This window comes from Pelophylax lessonae (assembly GCF_965119305.1).
Source record: "Pelophylax lessonae genome assembly, chromosome: 4".
NCBI classification, from domain to species: domain Eukaryota; kingdom Metazoa; phylum Chordata; class Amphibia; order Anura; family Ranidae; genus Pelophylax; species Pelophylax lessonae.
Window position 1 is genome coordinate 135125456 of NC_138771.1, and position 21541 is coordinate 135146996.

The 21541-nt window shown below is 44.3% G+C and overlaps 1 protein-coding gene across 5 annotated transcripts in view; it reads right to left on the bottom strand.

Moving 5' to 3' along the window:
- VPS13C (vacuolar protein sorting 13 homolog C) overlaps positions 1–21541 on the bottom strand; it is a 555353-nt gene that overhangs the window by 163359 nt on the left and 370453 nt on the right. For all 5 annotated transcript variants that reach the window (XM_082257056.1, XM_082257055.1, XM_082257057.1 and 2 more), the window contains 3 exons: positions 18980–19149; positions 18027–18271; positions 851–1080 (listed from right to left, as the gene is read on the bottom strand). In XM_082257056.1, coding sequence (XP_082113182.1) covers positions 851–1080; positions 18027–18271; positions 18980–19149 — 645 coding nt within the window. The remainder of the gene's footprint in view (positions 1–850; positions 1081–18026; positions 18272–18979; positions 19150–21541) is intronic.

The following is a 21541-nucleotide window of genomic DNA, read 5'->3' on the forward strand; positions in this document are numbered from 1 at the left end:
CCAACATATTCTGTGACATTCTGAAGCAGAGCATGATCCCCTCCCTTCGGAGACTGGGCCGCAGGGCAGTATTCCAACATGATAACGACCCCAAACACACCTCCAAGACAACCACTGCCTTGCTAAAAAAGTTGAGGGTAAAGGTGATGGACTGGCCAAGCATGTCTCCAGACCTAAACCCTATTGAGCATCTGTGGGGCATCCTCAAACGGAAGGTGAAGGAGCGCAATGTCTCTAACAACCACCAGCTCCGTGATGTCGTCATGGAGGAGTGGAAGGGGACTCCAGTGGCAACCAGCGAAGCTCTGGTGAACTCCATGCCCAAGAGGGTTAAGGCAGTGCTGGAAAATAATGGTGGCCACACAAAATACTGACACTTTGGGCCCAGTTTGGACATTTCCACTTAGGGGTGTACTCACTTTTGTTGCCAGTGGTGTAGACATTAATGGCTATGTGTTGAATTATTTTGAGGAGGCATGAAATTTACACTGTTATACAAGCTGTACACTCACTACTTTACATTGTAGCAAAGTGTAATTTCCTCATAGTTGTCACATGAAAAGATATAAAACAATATTTACAAAAAATGTGAGGGGTGTACTTACTTTTTGTGAGATACCATATATGTGGAGGTAGATCACTGTGTATGCCTCAGATCATTTACCTTTGTCAATGTTTAACAGATGTCGACTGTAAGATCGAATTTTGTGGAACAAAGAGGCCACACAGATCAAAATTCAGCAAATTCCTGCTGAACCAGTCGAATTTTGATCCGTCTCTATCGACCCTTAGTCTTTTTGAAGATAAGGTACCTCAAGTTGAACAGTCAAGACCAAGAAAATATTCATACCGTAGTGATGTTATTGCCTCTCAGTTCTCTGAGAAATGGACAGGCTAGAACTTTGAATTCTTTCACAATGCCAGTTACTTTTTTCTCTGAGTTCACATCAGAAAGTAAGAAATTGCCCTGGAAGGATACAGCTAAGGCAGGGGCATCTGCTTTTGTTAAGCTGGCCACAAATACTATTTCAGGATCCATGATCAATGCTTTCACTTTTAAGTTCTGGGAGGCTGCCTGTTCTAAAAAAAAAAAAGAACAAAGTTTTAAATTGCAGGATACATATATAGAAAACATATACATAAGCTTATGAAAAGTTTTTTTTTGAAAACCATATTTTCAGTGAATACACTTAAGCCGGACAGATTGATGTGAAGTTTAACAGAGTACTATTTATGTGCCAAATTTGACAGAAACAAATTAAAACATATGGCATACATGAAGTTCATCCACTAGTTTTATTAGGTTACAGGATACAAAAAAAAAAAAAAAAAACTTTAGCCCAAATCCAACAAGTTTTGTTAAAAATAATTCCCTAGTGTTGTCATTGCACAGGATGCAATACCTTAATACTAAAATGTTCACAGTAGCGTGAATGTTCAATACAACATACATACATAGTGCAGCAGTTTGTGGTATGTGTTTGTTCACACCGTAGAGAATTGCAATGTTACATTGGCAGTCAGTGGAGAATTGAACAAAACAGTGGCATTCAATGCAACAGTGTGTTGGTACTAGGGATAGACCGATTATCGCCCCCCGAAACTTGCCAAAATTTTTGTGACGTCATTCTGCCTTCTTTCTCCCTCGCCTTGGAAAGCCTTGTTTGGAGTTGGGACTAGTCTCGCGGGAGTGTATCACAGCCATTCACTCACCCTCAGCAGCCCGGTGCCAGCCAGCCACCCACATCCACAGGCCCTGTACCAGCCAGCCAGCCACAGGCACTGTACCAAAGAGCCAGCCAGCCACCTACAGGCCCTGTACCAGCCAGCCACCTACAGGCCCTGTACCAGCCAGCCACCCACAGGCCCTGTACCAGCCAGCCACCCACAGGCCCTGTACCAGCCAGCCACTCACAGCGCCTGTGCCAGCCAGCCACCCACCACATGTTGCCAGACAGCCAGCCACCCACAGACAAGGTGCCAGACAGCCAGCCACCCACAGGCCCTGTACCAGCCAGCCACAGGCAGTGTACCAGCCAGCCGTCCAAAGGCCCTGTACCAGCCAGCCAGCCACCCACAGCCCCTGTGCCAGCCATCCACCTACCACAGGGTGCCAGCCAGCCATCCACCAAAGGGGGCCAGACAGCCAGCCACCTAGTCACCACAGGGTGCCAGCCAGCCACCCACCCACCACAGGGTGCCAGCAAGCCAGCCATTAAGCATTAAACAAAAATTAAACACGTTCAGTACCAAATTTGTGTCAAAAATGTTAATTTTTCAAAACTTTTACACAAAATTTCAGCCCATATCGGCCGATACCGATATGCAAAAACATATCAGTCTATCCCTAGTTGGTACAGTGAAAAAAGCACTGATGCAGTGGTGGTCAATGAAGCAGTTCACAGATAGGGGCAGTTATTAGAGAAGTACAAGGCTGCAGTGGTTGCCAGTGGAGAGCAATGAGGAGGGTATGATAGAAGGTAGTATGGAAAAGCTAGGAATGCTGAAGGGTATAAGAGGGAGCATTATGTGCAGGATGGGACTGTAGAGGGCATAATGGTGAGCAGTATGTGCAGGAGAGAAGTGTGCACTATCATGAGACATTTGTGGATGCTGCTACTATTATTATTTGAGTATGCACCCCTGCACCCAGCCACTGAAAGCAGTAGCAGGAATTAGAATCTTCCTGCCACTACAACTCACACTGGCCGGTGTAAATGTAGCCTAAAAGGTTTTTGTTTGTCTTTTTTTTTTTTTTTTTTTTGGAAGCAGGCACATTCAAAGTAGAAAAGCCACTGGAACTATGCCTGCTCTCCGTGTGGAAGTAGTGGTCTCTTTGCAGAGGTTGGAATTATGGGTCTCCAACCAGCAAATTAGAAAGCTCTATATCAAACTCAGCAGAAGTGCATCTCAGACCTCTAAATACCACGGTCTTGATGCAGAGAATGAGGGTTCTTCTCTGCAGCGTGCTGGCAGGGGCAGGCTTTTCTACTCAGAACGTGGCTGCTTTCTATAGAAAACAAGCTAAATGGTAAGTAATGGAAAGCCATTACACTACATATCAGTAATTGCTTTTCATTTTGTAAATGTTGCACGCATATTATTCTAGGATATTAACCAGAGTAAAATTAGTAAAGTCAATTGAAGTGTCTATTCTTAGTCTATTTGTCTTTTGTATTACTAATTTCCTTAGCAATAAAACAATGTATGCAAAAGGTACATGAATCAACAGGAGAATTTACTAAAACCTGTCTATGTACAAGACAGAACAATCTTCTTTCCTCAGACATTTATGAAATTTTAAGCCTAATAGATTTTCAAAGTGCAAGAAAAGCATAACAAATTATTCTTAAAACTGTTCCCTTCCTATACCTCCTATCTATCCTGTATATTCTGTAAAAAATAAGATCTGTATACCTACCTATTTTTAACCACTTGCTGACCAGCCTCCGTACTTATGCTGCGGCAAGTCGGCTCTTTCCGGCAAAACGACGTACCTGTACGTCGTGTCGCGGGACAGTTAGTGGGGGCGCATGCACGCGCTGATTGGCCACAGGGAGAGCCATTTAGCAGGTCCGAAGGACGTGATGTCCACCGGGCACCCGCGATCACTCCCCGTGGAGACAGAACCTCGGTCTGCCGATGTCAACATGGCAGACCGCTGTTCTGTCAGCGATGAACACAGGGATCCTGTGCTCCTCCTATTTAGGAACTCAGGTCTCTGTGTTCCTCCGGCAAGTCCACCCCCTACACAATTAAAAAGCACCCCCTAGGGACACATTTAACCCTTTGATCGCCCCTGGTGTTAACCCCTTCCCTGCCAGTGCCATTAGTACAGTAAAAGTGCATATTTTTAGCACTGATTACTGTAGTAATGTCACTGGTCCCCCAAAATTTTTTCAAAAATGTCAGTTAGGTGTCTGATCTGTCCGCCAAAATGTCGCAGTCTCGCTAAAAATTGCTGATTGCCGCCATTACAAGTAAAAAAAAAAAAAAAAAAAAAATTGACAAATCTTTCCCCTAGTTTGTAGACATAATAACTTTTGCTCAAACCAATCAATATACACTTATTGGGATTTATTTTACCAAAACTATGTAGCAGATAACATATTGGCCTAAAATGATGAAAAAATTAGATTTTTTAATTTTTTTTTTACTGGGAATGTTTTATGGCATAAAGTAGAAAATATTGTTTTTTTTTTCCAGAATTGTTACTCTTTTTTGTTTTATAGCGCAAAAAATTTAAAATCGCACAGATGATCAAATACCACCAAAAGAAAGCTCTATTTGTGGAAAAAAAAGAACAATTTTTTTTTGGGTACAGCGTCGCATGACCACGCAATTGTCAGTTAAAGTAACACAGTGCAGTATTGCAAAAAATGGCCTGGTCATTATGGGGTTAAAACCTTCCGGTCCAGAAGCGGTAGTAAACCCTTTTTTGAAACTTAGGTACAGTAAATAACTTGCACTGTTTAGGAGATATTTACACTGCATGCAGCCAGTGCCATCCCTTCAGTGCTCCGTGCCATGATCCCCGATGTCATTGTGGCTCCGCCAATCAGATGCCCAGGGCACGGGAACCTGGAAGAAAGACCGGGTGAAGATGGAAGCCCTGTCAGTGATGACCGCTGGGGGGCTTTGATCAAAGGTAAGTATTTCATAATGTGCTAATTTGCAATGCTTGACAGACCTCCCACATTGTAAAGGAAACAATGGAAAAAAACAGCCCTTAAAGAGATTGCAATGGTAAAAGTAAAAAAAAAAAAATATATATACATATATATATATATATATATATATATATATATATACTTACCTGCTCTGTGCAATGGAGTTGCACAGAGGGCCTGCGAACCTCCTCTTATCAGGTCCCTCCTCTCTGTCCAGTGCCTCCATGGGAAGTCGCTTCCCATGGATGCACTCATGGGTGCTCGCTCTCAAGCCCTTCTGCTGCATCCATTGACACAAACAGAAAAACTCGCCCCCCATCACTGGCTTTGATTGGCTCCTGTGCAAAGCCAGTAAAAAGTGATTAGGGAAAAATGTTTAGGCTTTAGAACCACTTTAAATTAAAACTATTTTATTGTGGTTGCTTAATACTTTAAAAGGTCTTTCTCGGTTTCAAACTTTGGCTTGGAGCAATACAATGAATGACTAAGTATTCGTATAAAAAGGTAGAAAGCAGCCTTCATCTTTTAACAATATACATCTATTTGGGCATCTATACTCTGCTTTTTGATATTGTAAAGCAAGACACTCAAACAAGCTTTGCTAATTGGGTAAAATATTTTTCCCCTTACTTTTGTTCCATGGTAACAAGAAAATGTTAACACTACTCGCTGGAGGCAAAGGATATTTCTAGAGGTCATGTAGGTATAAAGAAGTCAGGTAAATAAACACTAATTTCCAAATTTATTTATTTTTTTATCCAAAATATGCCACCAAGATTCTTTGTTTCTAAAGAATGCACATATACAGAGGCTGTTTCAGCAAAATGTGATATATACATTAAAGTGGATGTTTAAAAATTATTTACATTAAAAACCTTAAGAAATCAGCATTTAGGGTCAAAGAATCCTGGATGTATATTTTTTCATTAAATCCTGGATTAACAGTGGCAGTTCTACTAAAATGTTATGACAGCTGAATAAAAGGGGTAAAAATGATATATCACCACCACTGCAATTCTGATAGGAAATAGAGTTTTGAATAAAAATTTTTTTATAGAAACAACATTGTGCCTAACTGCTAAAAAAAAAAAAAACTAAAATGATCAATTTCAAAGGTTTTGGTGATTGTTAAAAGCCATTTATTTTGTACCAAAGCAGTCACATGGTTTTTATGTTAAGTTACAGTATTTATGGTTTTGATTAAACAGGCTTTAGGTGCAATAAAAAGAACATTCCATACTGTCATTTTATTTCCCTTAAATATTGAAACGCTCCAGTTTCAGTCTGAAGAGAATAATGCTATATTTCTTACTGAGTGGCTTTCAGAGTATATGTGCCATGTATCAATCCAATGTTGTGAATTAATGACGAAATAGGGTTACTAGGTTTCATAAAGCAGGTACGGAAAAGGCTGTTCTGTTCCTCAGAAGCCCTAATTAAATCTGCCATGGAGTGCTTGACATCAGGAGTATTATTACAGGAAGTAGCTAGGTCACTAATTATTGTTTACTATAATGAAACACCGTCGCATGAGCAGGAAATAGAGGAAGCCGTATACAAGCTTGATGTTTATTAAAATGGTCCATAAAAGAGAGACATCTGCTACCTTCAGAAAGCCAATCACCTATGTCGCTAGACCAACTCTACACCTACATCTTGTTTGCAATGGTTTGCTGCAACTACACACGATCTAAACATTTTTCATGTGCAGAACTCAACATTTCCAAAATTCTTTGAATGCATAAGGTGTCAGGCCTACTGATGAACAGTGAGAAAAGGTGGTTGATAATTTGAAAGGAGGAGGAACAGAAGGATCAAAGCACACCACTGTAATGGGGAAGATAACTGGGTCAATTAATTAGAATTTGTGTGTGGACTTAGTGTGGACAGTAGTAGAAATGGACAGACTGAAAATAGTTAGAAACTGTTTGGCAGCTGGCGAATACAATTCCTACACATTATGAAAGAATAGATCAGTTTTGCCTCATTAGTTAACTCCTAAGCATTATCACTTTCCAATATGGTGTAATGAAACAAGCGTTCTTTTGTGCCTGGGATTCCTAGTGCTGTGTACAGCTACCCATTGAGACGAACAGTTATAGGCAGTTGTACACAGCACCAGGAACCCCAGGGGTCTCCCATGCATTTGACAGCGCAGGTATGGGGATTTCAGATTTCAGGGTGTCTGTGCATGAACGGGAAACCCTGATGTGTGCATATGTGCTACAGGTCTCTATTGGGGCCCAAGGACCAAGCAGAGCCATTCATCATATCTGCACACTGGCTGGATTTTCATATAGAACAGTGCTGGGGGAGGGGGGTAGGGCAAAAGTTAAGGGAGACAAAGTTCCTCTTTAAGGAGCATGAGAATTCAGTGCTGGTTAATGAGAAGCTATCCAGTACCCTCAATGCCTCAAAAGCCACATGTCTTAACATATCGGAGCCATGGCTTACCTATAAATTTCCATTTTGAACTCTTCTAGTCTAGAGTTATTAATAGTAGAGATCAACCGATTATCGGCAACGCCGATATATCGAGGGCCGATATGCATTTTCCCCAATATATCGGAATCGGCTTTTGGATTTACCAATATTGCCGATATTCGTGACGTCATCGCGTATGTTGTGCCACGCGGCTCCCCGCACTGGACAGCTCTTAGGCCGCCTCCTTACAGTGTCTTTTACCCGCCGCTGCGACACTGGAGTCTGCATGCGGCACAGGCGGTCGGTCGCTCGAGTCGGGACAGTTCTTCTACATCTAGTGAGTGCAGTGACCAACAGTCTGACACATGTTCTGTATTTTGTTCTGTGATAATTGATAACAGTGACCAACAAAACACACTCTCTCTTACACACGTTCTGTATCGGTTCTGTAACACAGCCACCACCCACAGCTGCCCGGTGCCAGCCAGCAACCCAGTCCACAGTGTAGTGTGCCAGCTACATGCCCTGCCTGAGTCCTCCTCCTGACTGTACCAGCTCTCCAGCCACAGGCCCTGGGCCTATACGTGCCAGGCCAGCCACCACACAGGATGCCAGCCAGCAAAAAAAAGGGTGCATGCCAGTCAGCCAGCCAGCCACAAAAGGGTGCAAGCCAGCCACCAAAGCTTGATGACAGCCAGCCAGCCACAAAAGGGTGCAAGTCAGCCATGAAAGGGTGCCAGACAGTCATCCACCCACCCGAGGGTGCATGCCAGCCACCCACCCACAACACAGGGTGCCAGTTAGCCAGCCACCCACCACAGGGTGCCAGCCAGGCAGCCACCCACCACAGGGTGCAAGCCAGCCACCCACCCACCACACAGGGTGCCAGCGAGACAGTCACTACAGGGTGCCAGCCAGACAGCCACCCACCACACGGTGCTTGCCAGCTAGACAGCCACCCACAACAGGGTGCCAGCCAGCCACCCACCACAGGGGGCCAGCCATCCACCCACCACAGGGTGCCAGCCAGCCATCCACCCACCACAGGGTGCCAGCCAGCCATCCACCCACCACAGGGTGCCAGCCAGCCATCCACCCACCACAGGGTGCCAGCCAGCCACCCACCCACCACACGGTGCCAGCCAGACACCCACCCACAACAGGGTGCCAGCCAGCCACCCCAGGGCGCCAGCCAGCCATTTTGTGTAAGCCTAAATTAGTGTCTGACTCTTTCTTGTTCCAATGAAGATGGATGGAGATAGAAAAATTAAAAGTGTGGTCTGGGAGTATTTCTCTTCTCCATCGCCAAGAAAATCAGTAGCACTGTGCAACAAATGCAAAAACATTGTGAACATGGGATCAATAACTGCAAAAACCAAAAATACGTCTAATCTTTGGGAACATCTAAGAGTTCATCATCTTGAATTGTATAATGGTTTGAGTCACCAAACCCAAACACATGAATTGTATAATGCAGCACAGAAAAAAACAAAATGAATCACAGGGTGAATCATCCCTATCCCAGGCAACAATAACAGATATGTTTCAGAAAAAAAAAAACAGGTGGCTAAAATCTGATGGAATATCACAACTGCTGGACAGAGTAATCACTGAGATGATGGTCACTGATAACCATCCATTTACAATAGTGTCTGACTCTGGATTTAAAGAGGAAGTAAACCCTCCTCTACAACTTGTACCTATAGGTAAGCCTATAATAAGGCTTACCTATAGGTACTGTAAATATCTCCTAAACATGTACCGTTTAGGAGATATTTACCTTAGAAGCATCCAGTGACGTCACTGGCGCAGGCGCACTGAAGGAACGGCCGCTCGTGCCGTTCCTTCAGAACTCCGTGCCGTGACTGTCGGCTCCTGCGCGCGTGCGCGGGAGTGACGTCACCGCGGCTCCGGCCAATCAGATGGCCGGATGCCGCGATCCCGGAAGACGGGCGACTAGACATGTCGCCCGTCATCCAGCTAAGCAGACGGCACGGCGGGGGCTCGTTCTAAGGTAAGTATTTCATAATGAGCTAGTATGCATCGCATACTAGCTCATTATGTGTTTCTCTTGCAGGGTAAGTAAGAAAAAAGAAAATAAAAAAAGAGTTTACAACCTCTTTAAGCGGTTGATGTCCATACTTGAACCAAGGTACACACTGAAGAATGACAAGTTTTTCTAACTGAAATGCTGGTCAGGACAAACAATCACTAATGAGTCTTACATGCCACTACATTGACAGTGGATGGACAAGAAGGCATTTGGTGTTGAATACAAAAGTGATGCAAGGATCCCACACTAGGGAGTACATTAAAGAAAAGTTTCTAGGCATGGTAGAAGAATGGGGAATCAGCAAAGACCGAGTGATGCTTGTGCTGCGAGACAGTGGAGCGAACATTGTTAAAGGTATGAGACTTGCTGAAGTGTCAGACCTCAGTTGCATGGCACACACCCTCCAACTGGTGGTAAATGATGGTCTGTCACACCAGAAAGCTTTGATGGACATTATTACGATGCTGAAGAAGTGCGCAGGCCATTTCCACCATTCTGTTCTCGCCAAGCAGCGACTGAGGTGCATTCAGGAAGACCTTGGCTTACCCAAAAACAACCTGACACAGGCTGTTCCAACACGATGGAAATGATTGCAACAGATGGTTATGAACAATTGTTTCCTTGACTTTGTCCCGGGTTAATCTACTCCCACTTTGTTCTAACCTGTCACGAGTTGTGGCGAGAAACCCAGTGGGATAGTACCTTGGTCTGTAATCACACCTGCCTGTAAATGGGACTAGATCTTGACTTCCATCTCCCCCACAAAATAGTTTCCCCCCCCCTATTGGTTTCTCATCTTATGCTTTTGCCATACACCACCCCCCCTCCTTTTTTTCACCAACTCTTCCATTAACCACATTGGCGGGTCGATCCCCCTCCAAGGGCAGGCCATGCTCTCATTATAGACCTATCTTTCCTCTTTCCCTTACTCCCCCTGCTATTCTGGGGAACCAGTTAAGTCCCTTTTGCTTCTGGTTAAAATGTTGGATGGCATTGCAACATCTAGAATACATTTTTATTTCCTGGAGGTTGTAATCACTTTGTGACAATGTATAGTGGTTTCTGCATCAAACGTTTTCATAAGTTATACTACCTATGAGATCTGCAATACGTTCTTCCTGCTGAGCATGATTTGTACTACAACTCGGTGTTTGATGTATGAGATGTAGCCCTTTCTTAAATTAAAAAAAGTCAAAAGGGAACAAAAATTGGAAAAATAAAAGACAAGTATTAACCACTTAAGCCCCGGAAGATTTTACCCCCTTCCTGACCAGGGGGTATTTTGCGATTCGGCACTGCGTGACTTTAATGGACAATTACGCGGTCGTGTGATGCCGTACCTAAACGAATTTGACGTCCTTTTTTCCCCACAAACAGAGCTTTCTTTTGATGGTATTTGATCACCCGTGCGATTTTTTGATCATGCGCTATAAACAAAATAAGAGCGTCAATTTTGCAAAAATAACAATATGAAATTCCCCCCCAAAAAAATGTAAAAATCAAAATTTTTTAACATTTTCGGCCAATTTGTTTTATGCTACATATGTTTGGTAAAAAAAAAAAAAATTGCAAAAAGCGTATTTTAATTGGTTTGCGCAAAAGTTATCGCGTTTACTAACAAAGGGAAAGATTTTTGTCATTTTTGTTGTTTTTTTTTTTTTTAACGCGTAATGGCGGCGATCTGCGTTTTTTTTTTGCGGTACTGCGACATTGGGGCGGACCTATCGGACCCTTGACTGACATTTTTGACACTTTTGGGGTTACCAGTGACATTACTGCAGTAATCAGTGCTATACATATGCACTGTTACTGTAAAAATACACTGGTAGTGAAGGGGTTAACTTTATTTGAGAGGGACGGGCTGTGTGTGTCCCTAGGGGCGTGATTCTAACTGTGATTGGCTGTGGCTTGTGCTGTAGGAACAATGATCAACGGTCCTACATAGTAGAACCATATGATCAGTGTTTCTACACAGGGGAGAATGACAGGCGGCTTGTTTACACTAGCCGCCTGACTTTCTCCCTCTGCAGCGACGATCGCAGAGTGACCGGCGGACATCAGGTTCGCCGGTCACACGCGCGGGGGGGTCCGTGACCGCGCGGGAGCTCCCCAGAGCCTCACAGGCTAGTGACGTTTATTTACGTCACTTTGCCTGTGAGGGGCTGACCACCGCAGTATACAGGGGGTACGGAAAGTATTCAGACCCCCTTAAATTTTTCACTCTTTGTTATATTGCAGCCATTTGCTAAAATCATTTAAGTTCATTCTTCTTCCTCATGAATGTACACATAGCACCCCATACTGACAGAAAAACACAGAATTGTTGACATTGTTGCAGATTTATTAAAAAAGAAAAACTGAAATATCACATGGTCCTAAGTATTTAGACCCTTTGCTGTGATACTCATATATTTAACTCAGGTGCTTTCCATTTCTTCTGATCATCCTTGAGATGGTTCTACACCTTCATTTGAGTTCAGCTGTGTTTGATTATACTGATTGGACGATTAGGAAAGCCACACACCTGTCTATATAAGACCTTCCAGATCACAATGCATGTCAGAGCAAATGAGAATCAGGAGGTCAAAGGAACTGCCTGAAGAGCTCAGAGACAGAATTGTGACAAGGCACAGATCTGGCCAAGGTTACAAAAAGATTTCTGCTGCACTTAAGGTTCCTAAGAGCACAGTGGCCTCCATAATCCTCAAATGGAAGACGTTTGGGACAACCAGAACCCTTCCTAGAGCTGGCCGTCCGGCCAAACTGAGCTATCGGGGGAGAAGAGCCTTGGTGAGAGAGGTAAAGAAGAACCCAAAGATCACTGTGGCTGAGCTCCAGAGATGCAGTCAGGAGATGGGAGAAAGTTGTAGAAAGTCAACCATCACTGCAGCCCTCCACCAGTCGGGGCTTTATGGCAGAGTGGCCCGACGGAAGCCTCTCCTCAGTGTAAGACACATGAAAGCCCGCATGGAGTTTGCTAAAAAACACCTGAAGGACTCCAAGATGGTGAGAAATAAGATTCTCTGGTCTGATGAGACCAAAATAGAACTTTTTGGCCTTAATTCTAAGCGGTATGTGTGGAGAAAACCAGGCACTGCTCATCACCTGTCCAATACAGTCCCAACCGTGAAGCATGGTGGTGGCAGCATCATGCTGTGGGGGTGTTTTTCAGCTGCAGGGACAGGACGACTGGTTGCAATCGAGGGAAAGATGAATGCGGCCAAGTACAGGGATATCCTGGACAAAAACCTTCTCCAGAGTGCTCTGGACCTCAGACTGGGCCGAAGGTTTACCTTCCAACAAGACAATGACCCTAAGCACACAGCTAAAATAACAAAGGAGTGGCTTCACAACAACTCCGTGACTGTTCTTGAATGGCCCAGCCAGAGCCCTGACTTAAACCCAATTGAGCATCTCTGGAGAGACCTAAAAATGGCTGTCCACCAAGGTTTACCATCCAACCTGACAGAACTGGAGAGGATCTGCAAGGAGGAATGGCAGAGGATCCCCAAATCCAGGTGTGAAAGACTTGTTGCATCTTTCCCAAAAAGACTCCTGGCTGTATTAGATCAAAAGGGGGCTTCTACTAAATACTGAGCAAAGGGTCTGAATACTTAGGACCATGTGATATTTCAGTTTTTCTTTTTTAATAAATCTGCAACAATGTCAACAATTCTGTGTTTTTCTGTCAGTATGGGGTGCTATGTGTACATTCATGAGGAAGAAGAATGAACTTAAATGGTTTTAGCAAATGGCTGCAATATAACAAAGAGTGAAAAATTTAAGGGGGTCTGAATACTTTCCGTACCCACTGTATCTACTTGCGGCGGTCAGCAAGTGGTTAAAGTGGTTGGAAAGGCAGAAGTTTTATTTTTATCTTAATGCATTCTATGCATTAGGATAAAAAAAACCTTCTGTTGCACCGGCCCCCCTACATTTTCAGTAAATATTATCATCAAAAGATTCTGAGAATCTGGAGAAAATCGGTATGCTCGAGGGACAAGGCCGAAACACAATATTGGATTCCCATGATCTTGGGGCCCTCAAACAGCACTTCTTTAAAAAACAGGCATGATTCTGTGATGGACATCATTGCATGGGCTCAGTACTTCCAAAATAAACTGTCTGTGAACACAATTCACCAAGCCACCCAAAAATGCTAGTTAAAGTGGTTCTAAAGGCGGAAGGCTTTTTTTCTTAATGCAGATCAGCTCAGGAGCCCCTAAAGCACGCTGCTTGCTGTGGCGGCATTTAACAGGAGGGAGGGGCCTGGAGCACCGAAGAGGGACCCGAGAAGAGGAGGATCGGGCTGTTCTGTGCAACACCACTACACAGAGTAGGTAAGTATGACATCCTCCTGAGGAAGACAGGTGACCCTGTGTCAACACGTGTAGGGGAGGGGCAAGGACTGTGAAGGCAGCCAGAGTACTCATTTACCTGGATATGTTATAATAAAGTTAATTTTTAAATGTTAGAAGCAATTTTTCAGCTCTTTTCTCATATGTATGTCACCACATTATCATCAACTGACTGGGGGATCATTACACGGGGGAGAGCAGAGCTGCCAGGAGATTTACAACTATTGGATTGAACCCAGGGGAGGTTCACAGGCGCATTCTGACCCAGCCTATATGTGGGGTCACACTTTTTGAGGTGAGCATATACATAGGGGGGGGGGGGTGAGCACGAGTGAGGTGGCACATCACTTTAATTTTGGAGCACATCGGTTTTTGAACACAATATTGGATTGAAGGTATGGATTGTGTCATGCCGGAATAATCACAGCACAAGGGGAAATATATGAACTGTGGATTATACCACAATTGGCACTGCATGTTGTTAATACAAATTGGACTTTTATTTGGATGTTGTATTTACTTTATTTGTTGTATATATTAACGTATTATTTGTTGGAACATTTTAGGACAGCAAAAGGAATGTAGCGCAGCAGGTATATATTTTTTTTTAAAAGGTGTTTATGAATTTTCAACCAACAACACAGAATACAGGTACAGACAATGCCAGTAAGAAAATTATATATATATATATATATATATATATATATATATATATATATATATATATATATATATATATAACAGGCAATGAAAATATACCAGGTCAATGGAAGGCACAGAATAAACATGACAAGAAGGCCAACAGGGCCCAGGGGGAGGAAGGAAGGGAAGGGAACGGGGAGGAAAAAGGGAGGGGCACATAGCGTTATTTCCCCAAAATGCCAAACAGCGGCTTTGGAGCACACCAGCAGAGCACCATAAGGGAGCCCCACCCTAGGATGGATAAAAAGGGGGGGGGGGAACAACAGAACAAGACAACAACACAAACAAGGACACATGACCACACACACACACCCCCAACACTCACACTAACACAACCACTCACACACACCTCCCTCTACCCTCAAGTACCCACCCCCACGGGGGGGAGGGAGCAGGTAATACACAATATGTTAACCAGATAATCCCTCAGTACACCCGGGACCACAACAGTCTCAGTCAGCAGTCAAGCTCGAGGGCAGAGGGACATCTGCCCAGAACGAATCCTCCACATCAAGCCAAGGCTGCCAAATTTTAGTAAACTTATCAGGACACCCTCTACTCTTATAGATCAGTTTATAGAGTGGTATATCACCTCGTACTAAAACATAGAATTGTTGCATGGTAGGCGGTTCAACACTTTTCCAATGTAGTAAAATAAGCTACCTGGCATAGAACAGTAGGATACGGAGCAAGATCCTAGGACGCACACCATGTATGATATCATTCAACACACCCAACAGGCCCACCTCAGGCGTGTGTGGGACTGGTAAATGTAATTTATCATTAAAGAAAGCAAAAGTAACCGTTAATATGGGGACAGGACCAAAACATGTGGAGGAGGTCTGCTGCGGGACAGCCGCACCTAGAGCAGGCAGCGCCCGGGGCAACCCCCATACGGACCAACTTTTGAGGTGTGTAATGTAGATGGTGAATGAATTTAAACTGTATCAATCTGTGGTTGGAACTAATAAGGTCCTGGAAGCACACCTCTGAGGCCTCGTCCCATACCTCCTCCGACAGCTCAGGAAGGAGTGCGACCCATTTGCACATGGCCAATTTAAGTGGGTCGGCACCCGCCGCCTGCAACCTCGAGTAAAATGTAGTGACCAGTTTATTTATCTCTGGAATAGACAATAGCTTCTCTATTGGGGATTCCTCGAGCTCTAGGGTCAACCCAGCAAATTGCGTACGGGCGGCGTGGCAACAAGTATTTAAAAAAGAAACGGTTGCTCACACCGTGGCAGACCTTCAGGTCATCAAAAGAAACAAAGACAGTTGACCGAAAGACATGGGAGACATGAGTCACTCCAAGTCCAGACCACCAGCCCGAGTCCGGATGACCGTAGAGCTCCGGGAAGTTGGGATTTTCCCACAATGGGGCATTAGGAGACACCACCGGTGCATCCCACAGCATCGTGTTGCCAGCATGCTAGGCCAGCCACCCAACCTCCACAGGAGAGGCGCAAGAGCAGCGCCTGGGGACCGACCTGTGCAGAGCATCTAGAGCCTGCATTCTGGAGCCATGCAAGGCCCATACAAGGGTAGTGGAGGAGTTCCCAGGAGAGTCACCAAGCCAGCCATACAAATTAGGTAAGCTGTGATGCAAGAAAATATTTGTGGAGATCCGGACATGCCAGGCCCCCTTGAAATTTGGAGGCCTGGAGAGAGGATAGAGCTATGCGAGGGCGGGAGCCCTGCCAAAAAAAGGAAGTGAGGGTGGAATCTATTTTATGGAATAAACGTTTGGGCGGAAAAACAGGGGAAGCACGAAAAACGTAAAGGAAAACAGGGGAAGCACGAAAAACGTAAAGGAATTTAGGTAAGTAAATCATCTTAAAAATATTAATCCTACCAATGAGATTCAGTGGCAACGAAGACCAGGTGCGCAGCTGAACCTCCATATGCGAAATTATAGGCTGGACATTCAGGGGGCTGTAAGTTTGGAGGTCAGAGTGCACCTGAATCCCAAGGTATTTAAAGGTGGGAGACAGGCGGATTCCAAAGCGCTGCAAAAAGCTAAAGTCTGTGGGCGGGCCAAGCGGAAAAGCCACAGATTTATCCCAACCCACTCTAAGGCCAGACACCCCACCGAACGCAGCAGGTACAGGTCCTTCTCAAAAAATTAGCATATTGTGATAAAGTTCATCATTTTCTGTAATGTACTGATAAACATTAGACTTTCATATATTTTAGATTCATTACACACAACTGAAGTAGTGCAAGCCTTTTATTGTTTTAATATTGATGATTTTGGCATACAGCTCATGAAAACCCAAAATTCCTATCTCAAAACATTTGCATATAATGAAAAGGTTCTCTAAACGAGCTATTAACCTAATCATCTGAATCATCTAATTAACTCTAAACACCTGCAAAAGATTCCTGAGACTTTTAAAAACTCCCAGCCTGGTTCATTACTCAAAACCGCAATCATGGGTAAGACTGCCGACCTGACTGCTGTCCAGAAGGCCATCATTGACACCCTCAAGCAAGAGGGTAAGACACAGAAAGAAATTTCTGAACGTATAGGCTGTTCCCAGAGTGCTGTATCAAGGCACCTCAGTGGGAAGTCTGTGGGAAGGAAAAAGTGTGGCAGAAAACGCTGCACAACGAGAAGAGGTGACCGGACCCTGAGGAAGATTGTGGAGAAGGACCGATTCCAGATCTTGGGGGACCTGCGGAAGCAGTGGACTGAGTCTGGAGTAGAAACATCTAGAGCCACCGTGTACAGGCGTGTGCAGGAAATGGGCTACAGGTGCCGCATTCCCCAGGTCAAGCCACTTTTGAACCAGAAACAGCGGCAGAAGCGCCTGACCTGGGCTACAGAGAAGCAGCACTGGACTGTTGCTCAGTGGTCCAAAGTACTTTTTTTGGATGAAAGCAAATTTTGCATGTCATTCGGAAATCAAGGTGCCAGAGTCTGGAGGAAGACTGGGGAGAGGGAATTGCCAAAATGCCTGAAGTCCAGTGTCAAGTACCCACAGTCAGTGATGGTCTGGGGTGCCATGTCAGCTGCTGGTGTTGGTCCACTGTGTTTTATCAAGGGCAGGGTCAATGCAGCTAGCTATCAGGAGATTTTGGAGCACTTCATGCTTCCATCTGCTGAAAAGCTTTATGGAGATTAAGATTTCATTTTTCAGCACGACCTGGTAAAACCACTGGTAAATGGTTTACTGACCATGGTATTACTGTGCTCAATTGGCTTGCCAACTCTCCTGACCTGAACCCCATAGAGAATCTGTGGGATGTTGTGAAGAGAAAGTTGAGAGACGCAAGACCCAACACTCTGGATGAGCTCAAGGCCGCTATTGAAGCATCCTAGGCCTCCAAAACACTTCAGCAGTGCCACAGGCTGATTGCCTCCATGCCACGCCGCATTGAAGCAGTCATTTCTGCAAAAGGATTCCCGACCAAGTATTAAGTGCATAACTGAACATATAATATTTATTAGGTTGACTTTTTTTGTATTAAAAACACTTTTTTTTTTATTGGTCGGATGAAATATGCTAATATTTTGAGATAGGAATTTTGGTTTTTCATGAGCTGTATGCCAAAATCATCAATATTAAAACAATAAAAGGCTTGCACTACTTCAGTTGTGTGTACTGAATCTAAAATATATGAAAGTCTAATGTTTATCAGTACATTACAGAAAATAATGAACTTTATCACAATATGATAATTTTTTGAGAAGGACCTGTATATTTAATAGGTAAATATAACATTTGTTATTTTTAACGGAAAAAAATTAGACATTAGTATCACTTTAAATAAAATTACATTCTGCACTTCTTCACAATTGATGGTCATAAAACATACCTCCTTTCTCTGTTTTCGTCTTGGCAGGAGTGGATTGTTTGAGTTGGCTGTGAAAATGTTTATCTGTGGTTGGAGACTGAGGCATAGCCTTAACGAAGAAATCACCAACAGTCATCAAGAATTCCACACTGGCACAAACATACAGCTTCTCCATGATGGCGGAGATTGAGCGGTCCTGATGATTTTGTTTGTAGCCTATATCAATCATATTGCGTGAGCTGCAGGAATCTTTTTGGTCAATCATTCTAGGAAAGAAAATATTGTTTTTACATGACTGCCCAGCCACAAGAAAGTATATAAAGAAAATAAACTTCATTGGTACAGCATTTTACGACTGTCTTTTGAAGTCTTAGCGCCGGTTCACACTGCAGCGACGCTACTTCGCACCGCGACCTCCGAGGTCGCGGTGCGAGCAGCGCGCCGCGACCTCGGAGCGGCCGCCACGGACTTCATAACATAAAGTCTATGGCGGTCGCCTCCGGGTCGCCCCAAAGAAGCTCCGGACCCTTTTTCTAGGTCGGAGCGACTTGTGTCGCTCCTATTAGAACGGGTCCGCAGCTTCCCTATGGGAGGCGACCTGCGGCGACCTGTGAGGCGACCAGGTCGCCTCACAGGTCGCCCTAGTGTGAACCGGCACTAAAAGCATAAATTTAGCTTGTGTTATGTTATCCTCTGGGAAAACACACTAGATCCATGGATATATAGTGTTCTATAATCTACTGTATATAGTTGAAATGCACATATGTTTACTTTCACCGTAATATCTGTATGTCACTATGATCTACTCAGGTGACTCTATGCACTACCAAATTTAGTTGGCATTGCCTGGTCAGCTTTGTTTACTCTGTAAAAAGCAGAAGCGATCCTTCAAGGATTGTGAAAGAACTGTTGAGTTAATAAACTACATTGACTAAAGGCAACCTTTGTTGGAACGAAGGATGAGAATGACAAACCTAGATGTGGCTTTGGTAACATCTTCCCTAAGGTCATCAAGAGTGCAAGTCTTGAGACAAATGGAAAAGTCCAATGAACTATCAGCACACATAATTCCTGAGGAGGACAGACATTGGAGTCTCAGTTCTCCCAGGCGCAGATTTTCTTGATGCAGCCATTCGGAAGCGACCTGCCACAAAGCACAAAAAATAGACATTAACAGAAAGGTAAAATAGCAACACTAAGTCTATGGAGTACAAGTTTTAACAGAGATGCAAGCAGTAAGACAGACTGTAATTATTCAATACATAATATTACAGTAAAAAAGTGATTAAGCAGGGCTGTAGCTCAATGGCGAAGACCCAATCAAAGTCGCATTCAACTCTGATCAGGTCCCCATGCAAAAACCCGGAAGTGATGTCATGACGCCAGAAGTAAAAAAGACAGCATTCAGAACAGCCAAACTTGGCATTTTGAATGCTATAAGGTGCAGAGGAAGGGTTTGGGGTCTTTTAGACCCCCAGATCCCTCAAGAGTACCTGTGAAGTAATAAAAAAAAAAAAGTTTAAATGTATAAAAATATCGACCGATAACGATATGCATTGGCCAAAATATTGGTATCGGCAACAAAAAGGTGATATCGGTCGATCACTACTGCAGACCATCCAGGGATATCAGTTCAAGGATTCCCAGAGGCACAGCACCCTCATGACGGTCTCCAACAGCAATATTATGGTGAAAAATCAGACTGAGACAGCCTTCAGTGACCATCAAAACACTGAGCAAGATAGTGGTGGAGCATGTGCATTTATATTCCAGCTGGGATCAAAGCACTCAGGGCACGCTGGCCAATCCGCAGCACTGAAGCAAATTGCTCCTATGGACTCACAGGCTGAAAACTCTCTCTCATCTGGCCTAAATTGCTTTCAGACTCTAGGCGGAAGTAAACAAGGCTGAAACACAGTCAGAACATACACTTCTCCAGATCATAGACACTATTGACTATAGACTACTTTAAAACCCCTCTGACTACATAAGATTAAAGCCATACACAGAGACTTTTCTCTCCTTAACCACTTGCCGACCGCCGCACGACTATCTACGTCGGCGGTCAGCCCCTCACAGGCAAACTAACGTAGGGCTACGTTGCTTGCTTGTGAGGGTCTAGGGAGCGAGCGCGCGCCCCCGGAGGCGCGCTCCCGCGTGGTCACGGACCCCCCCGCGCGTGTGACCAGCGGACCCGATGTCCGCCGGCCACTCGGCGATCGGCGGGGGAGAGGGAGAATGTCAGGCAGCTTGTGTAAACAAGCTGCCTGTCAATCTCCTCGCTGCAAAGACACTGATCACATGGATCTACTATGTAGATCCGTTGATCAGTGTCCTTACAGCTGAAGCCACAGCCAATCACAGTAGAAAGCACACCCCTAGGGACACACACAGCCCCTCCCTCCCAAATAAAGTTAACCCCTTCACTACCAGTGTATTTTTACAGTAACAGTGCATATATATAGCACTGATTACTGTAGAAATGTCACTGGTAACCCCAAAAGTGTCAAAAATGTCAGTCAAGGGTCCGATCTGTCCGCCGCAATGTCGCAGTACCGCAAAAAAAAAATCGCAGATCGCCGCCATTACGCGTTAAAAAAAAAAAACAACAAAAATGACAAAAATCTTTCCCTTTGTTAGTAAACGCGATAACTTTTGCGCAAACCAATCAAAATACGCTTTTTGCGATTTTTTTTACCAAACATAGGTAGCATAAAACAAATTGGCCGAAAATGTTAAAAAATTTTGATTTTTACATTTTTTTGGGGGGGAATTTCATATAAAAAAATGTGAAAAAACGGAATTTTTGTAAAATCTTACCTGTAAAATTCCTTTCTCTGAGTCCTCCGACAGTCGCCGCCTCTTCATATTCGTCACATATGGGGTATTAGACTTTGCTCCGAAGGAGTAGCTAGGCAACAGAATATGTTAACAATAAAGCTTTAACATATCCCACCCTCAAGGGGTGGTCCCCTCAGTCAATACCCTCCTACTTCCTGCAACCATATCTCAGTTTTAGTGGAATAGCAGTAGAGTATACATTCAAACCCCAAAGAGGGGCGGGGGCGGCGACTGTCGGAGGACTCAGAGAAAGGAATTTTACAGGTAAGATTTTACAAAAATTCCGTTTTCTCTTACGTCCTCCGACAGTCGCCGCCTCTTCATATTCGTCACATATGGGGACGTCCCAAAGCAGTGCAAACATGAGGGGTGGGAAACGCATCCGCGCCGAAAGGCAACGCAGTCTCCACATCAAAGAAAGGAACCTTACCAAAGGAAGGAAACCAGCTGGGCAACAGCAAAAATAAGTGCTCAACAGGAGCAACAACCCAGGAAAAGACAAAAAAACCAGGGGATACAAAAAACTATCCCAACAGCCAGGAGTCCCCAACAAGGGACCCTATGGAACAGCCGCACTAAGAACCTTGCGGCCAAAGGAAGCATCCGCCGATGCCTGAACATCTACTTTGTAGAATTTTGTGAAAGTGTGTACGGTCGACCAAGTCGCCGCCTTACACACCTGGGCTACAGAAGCC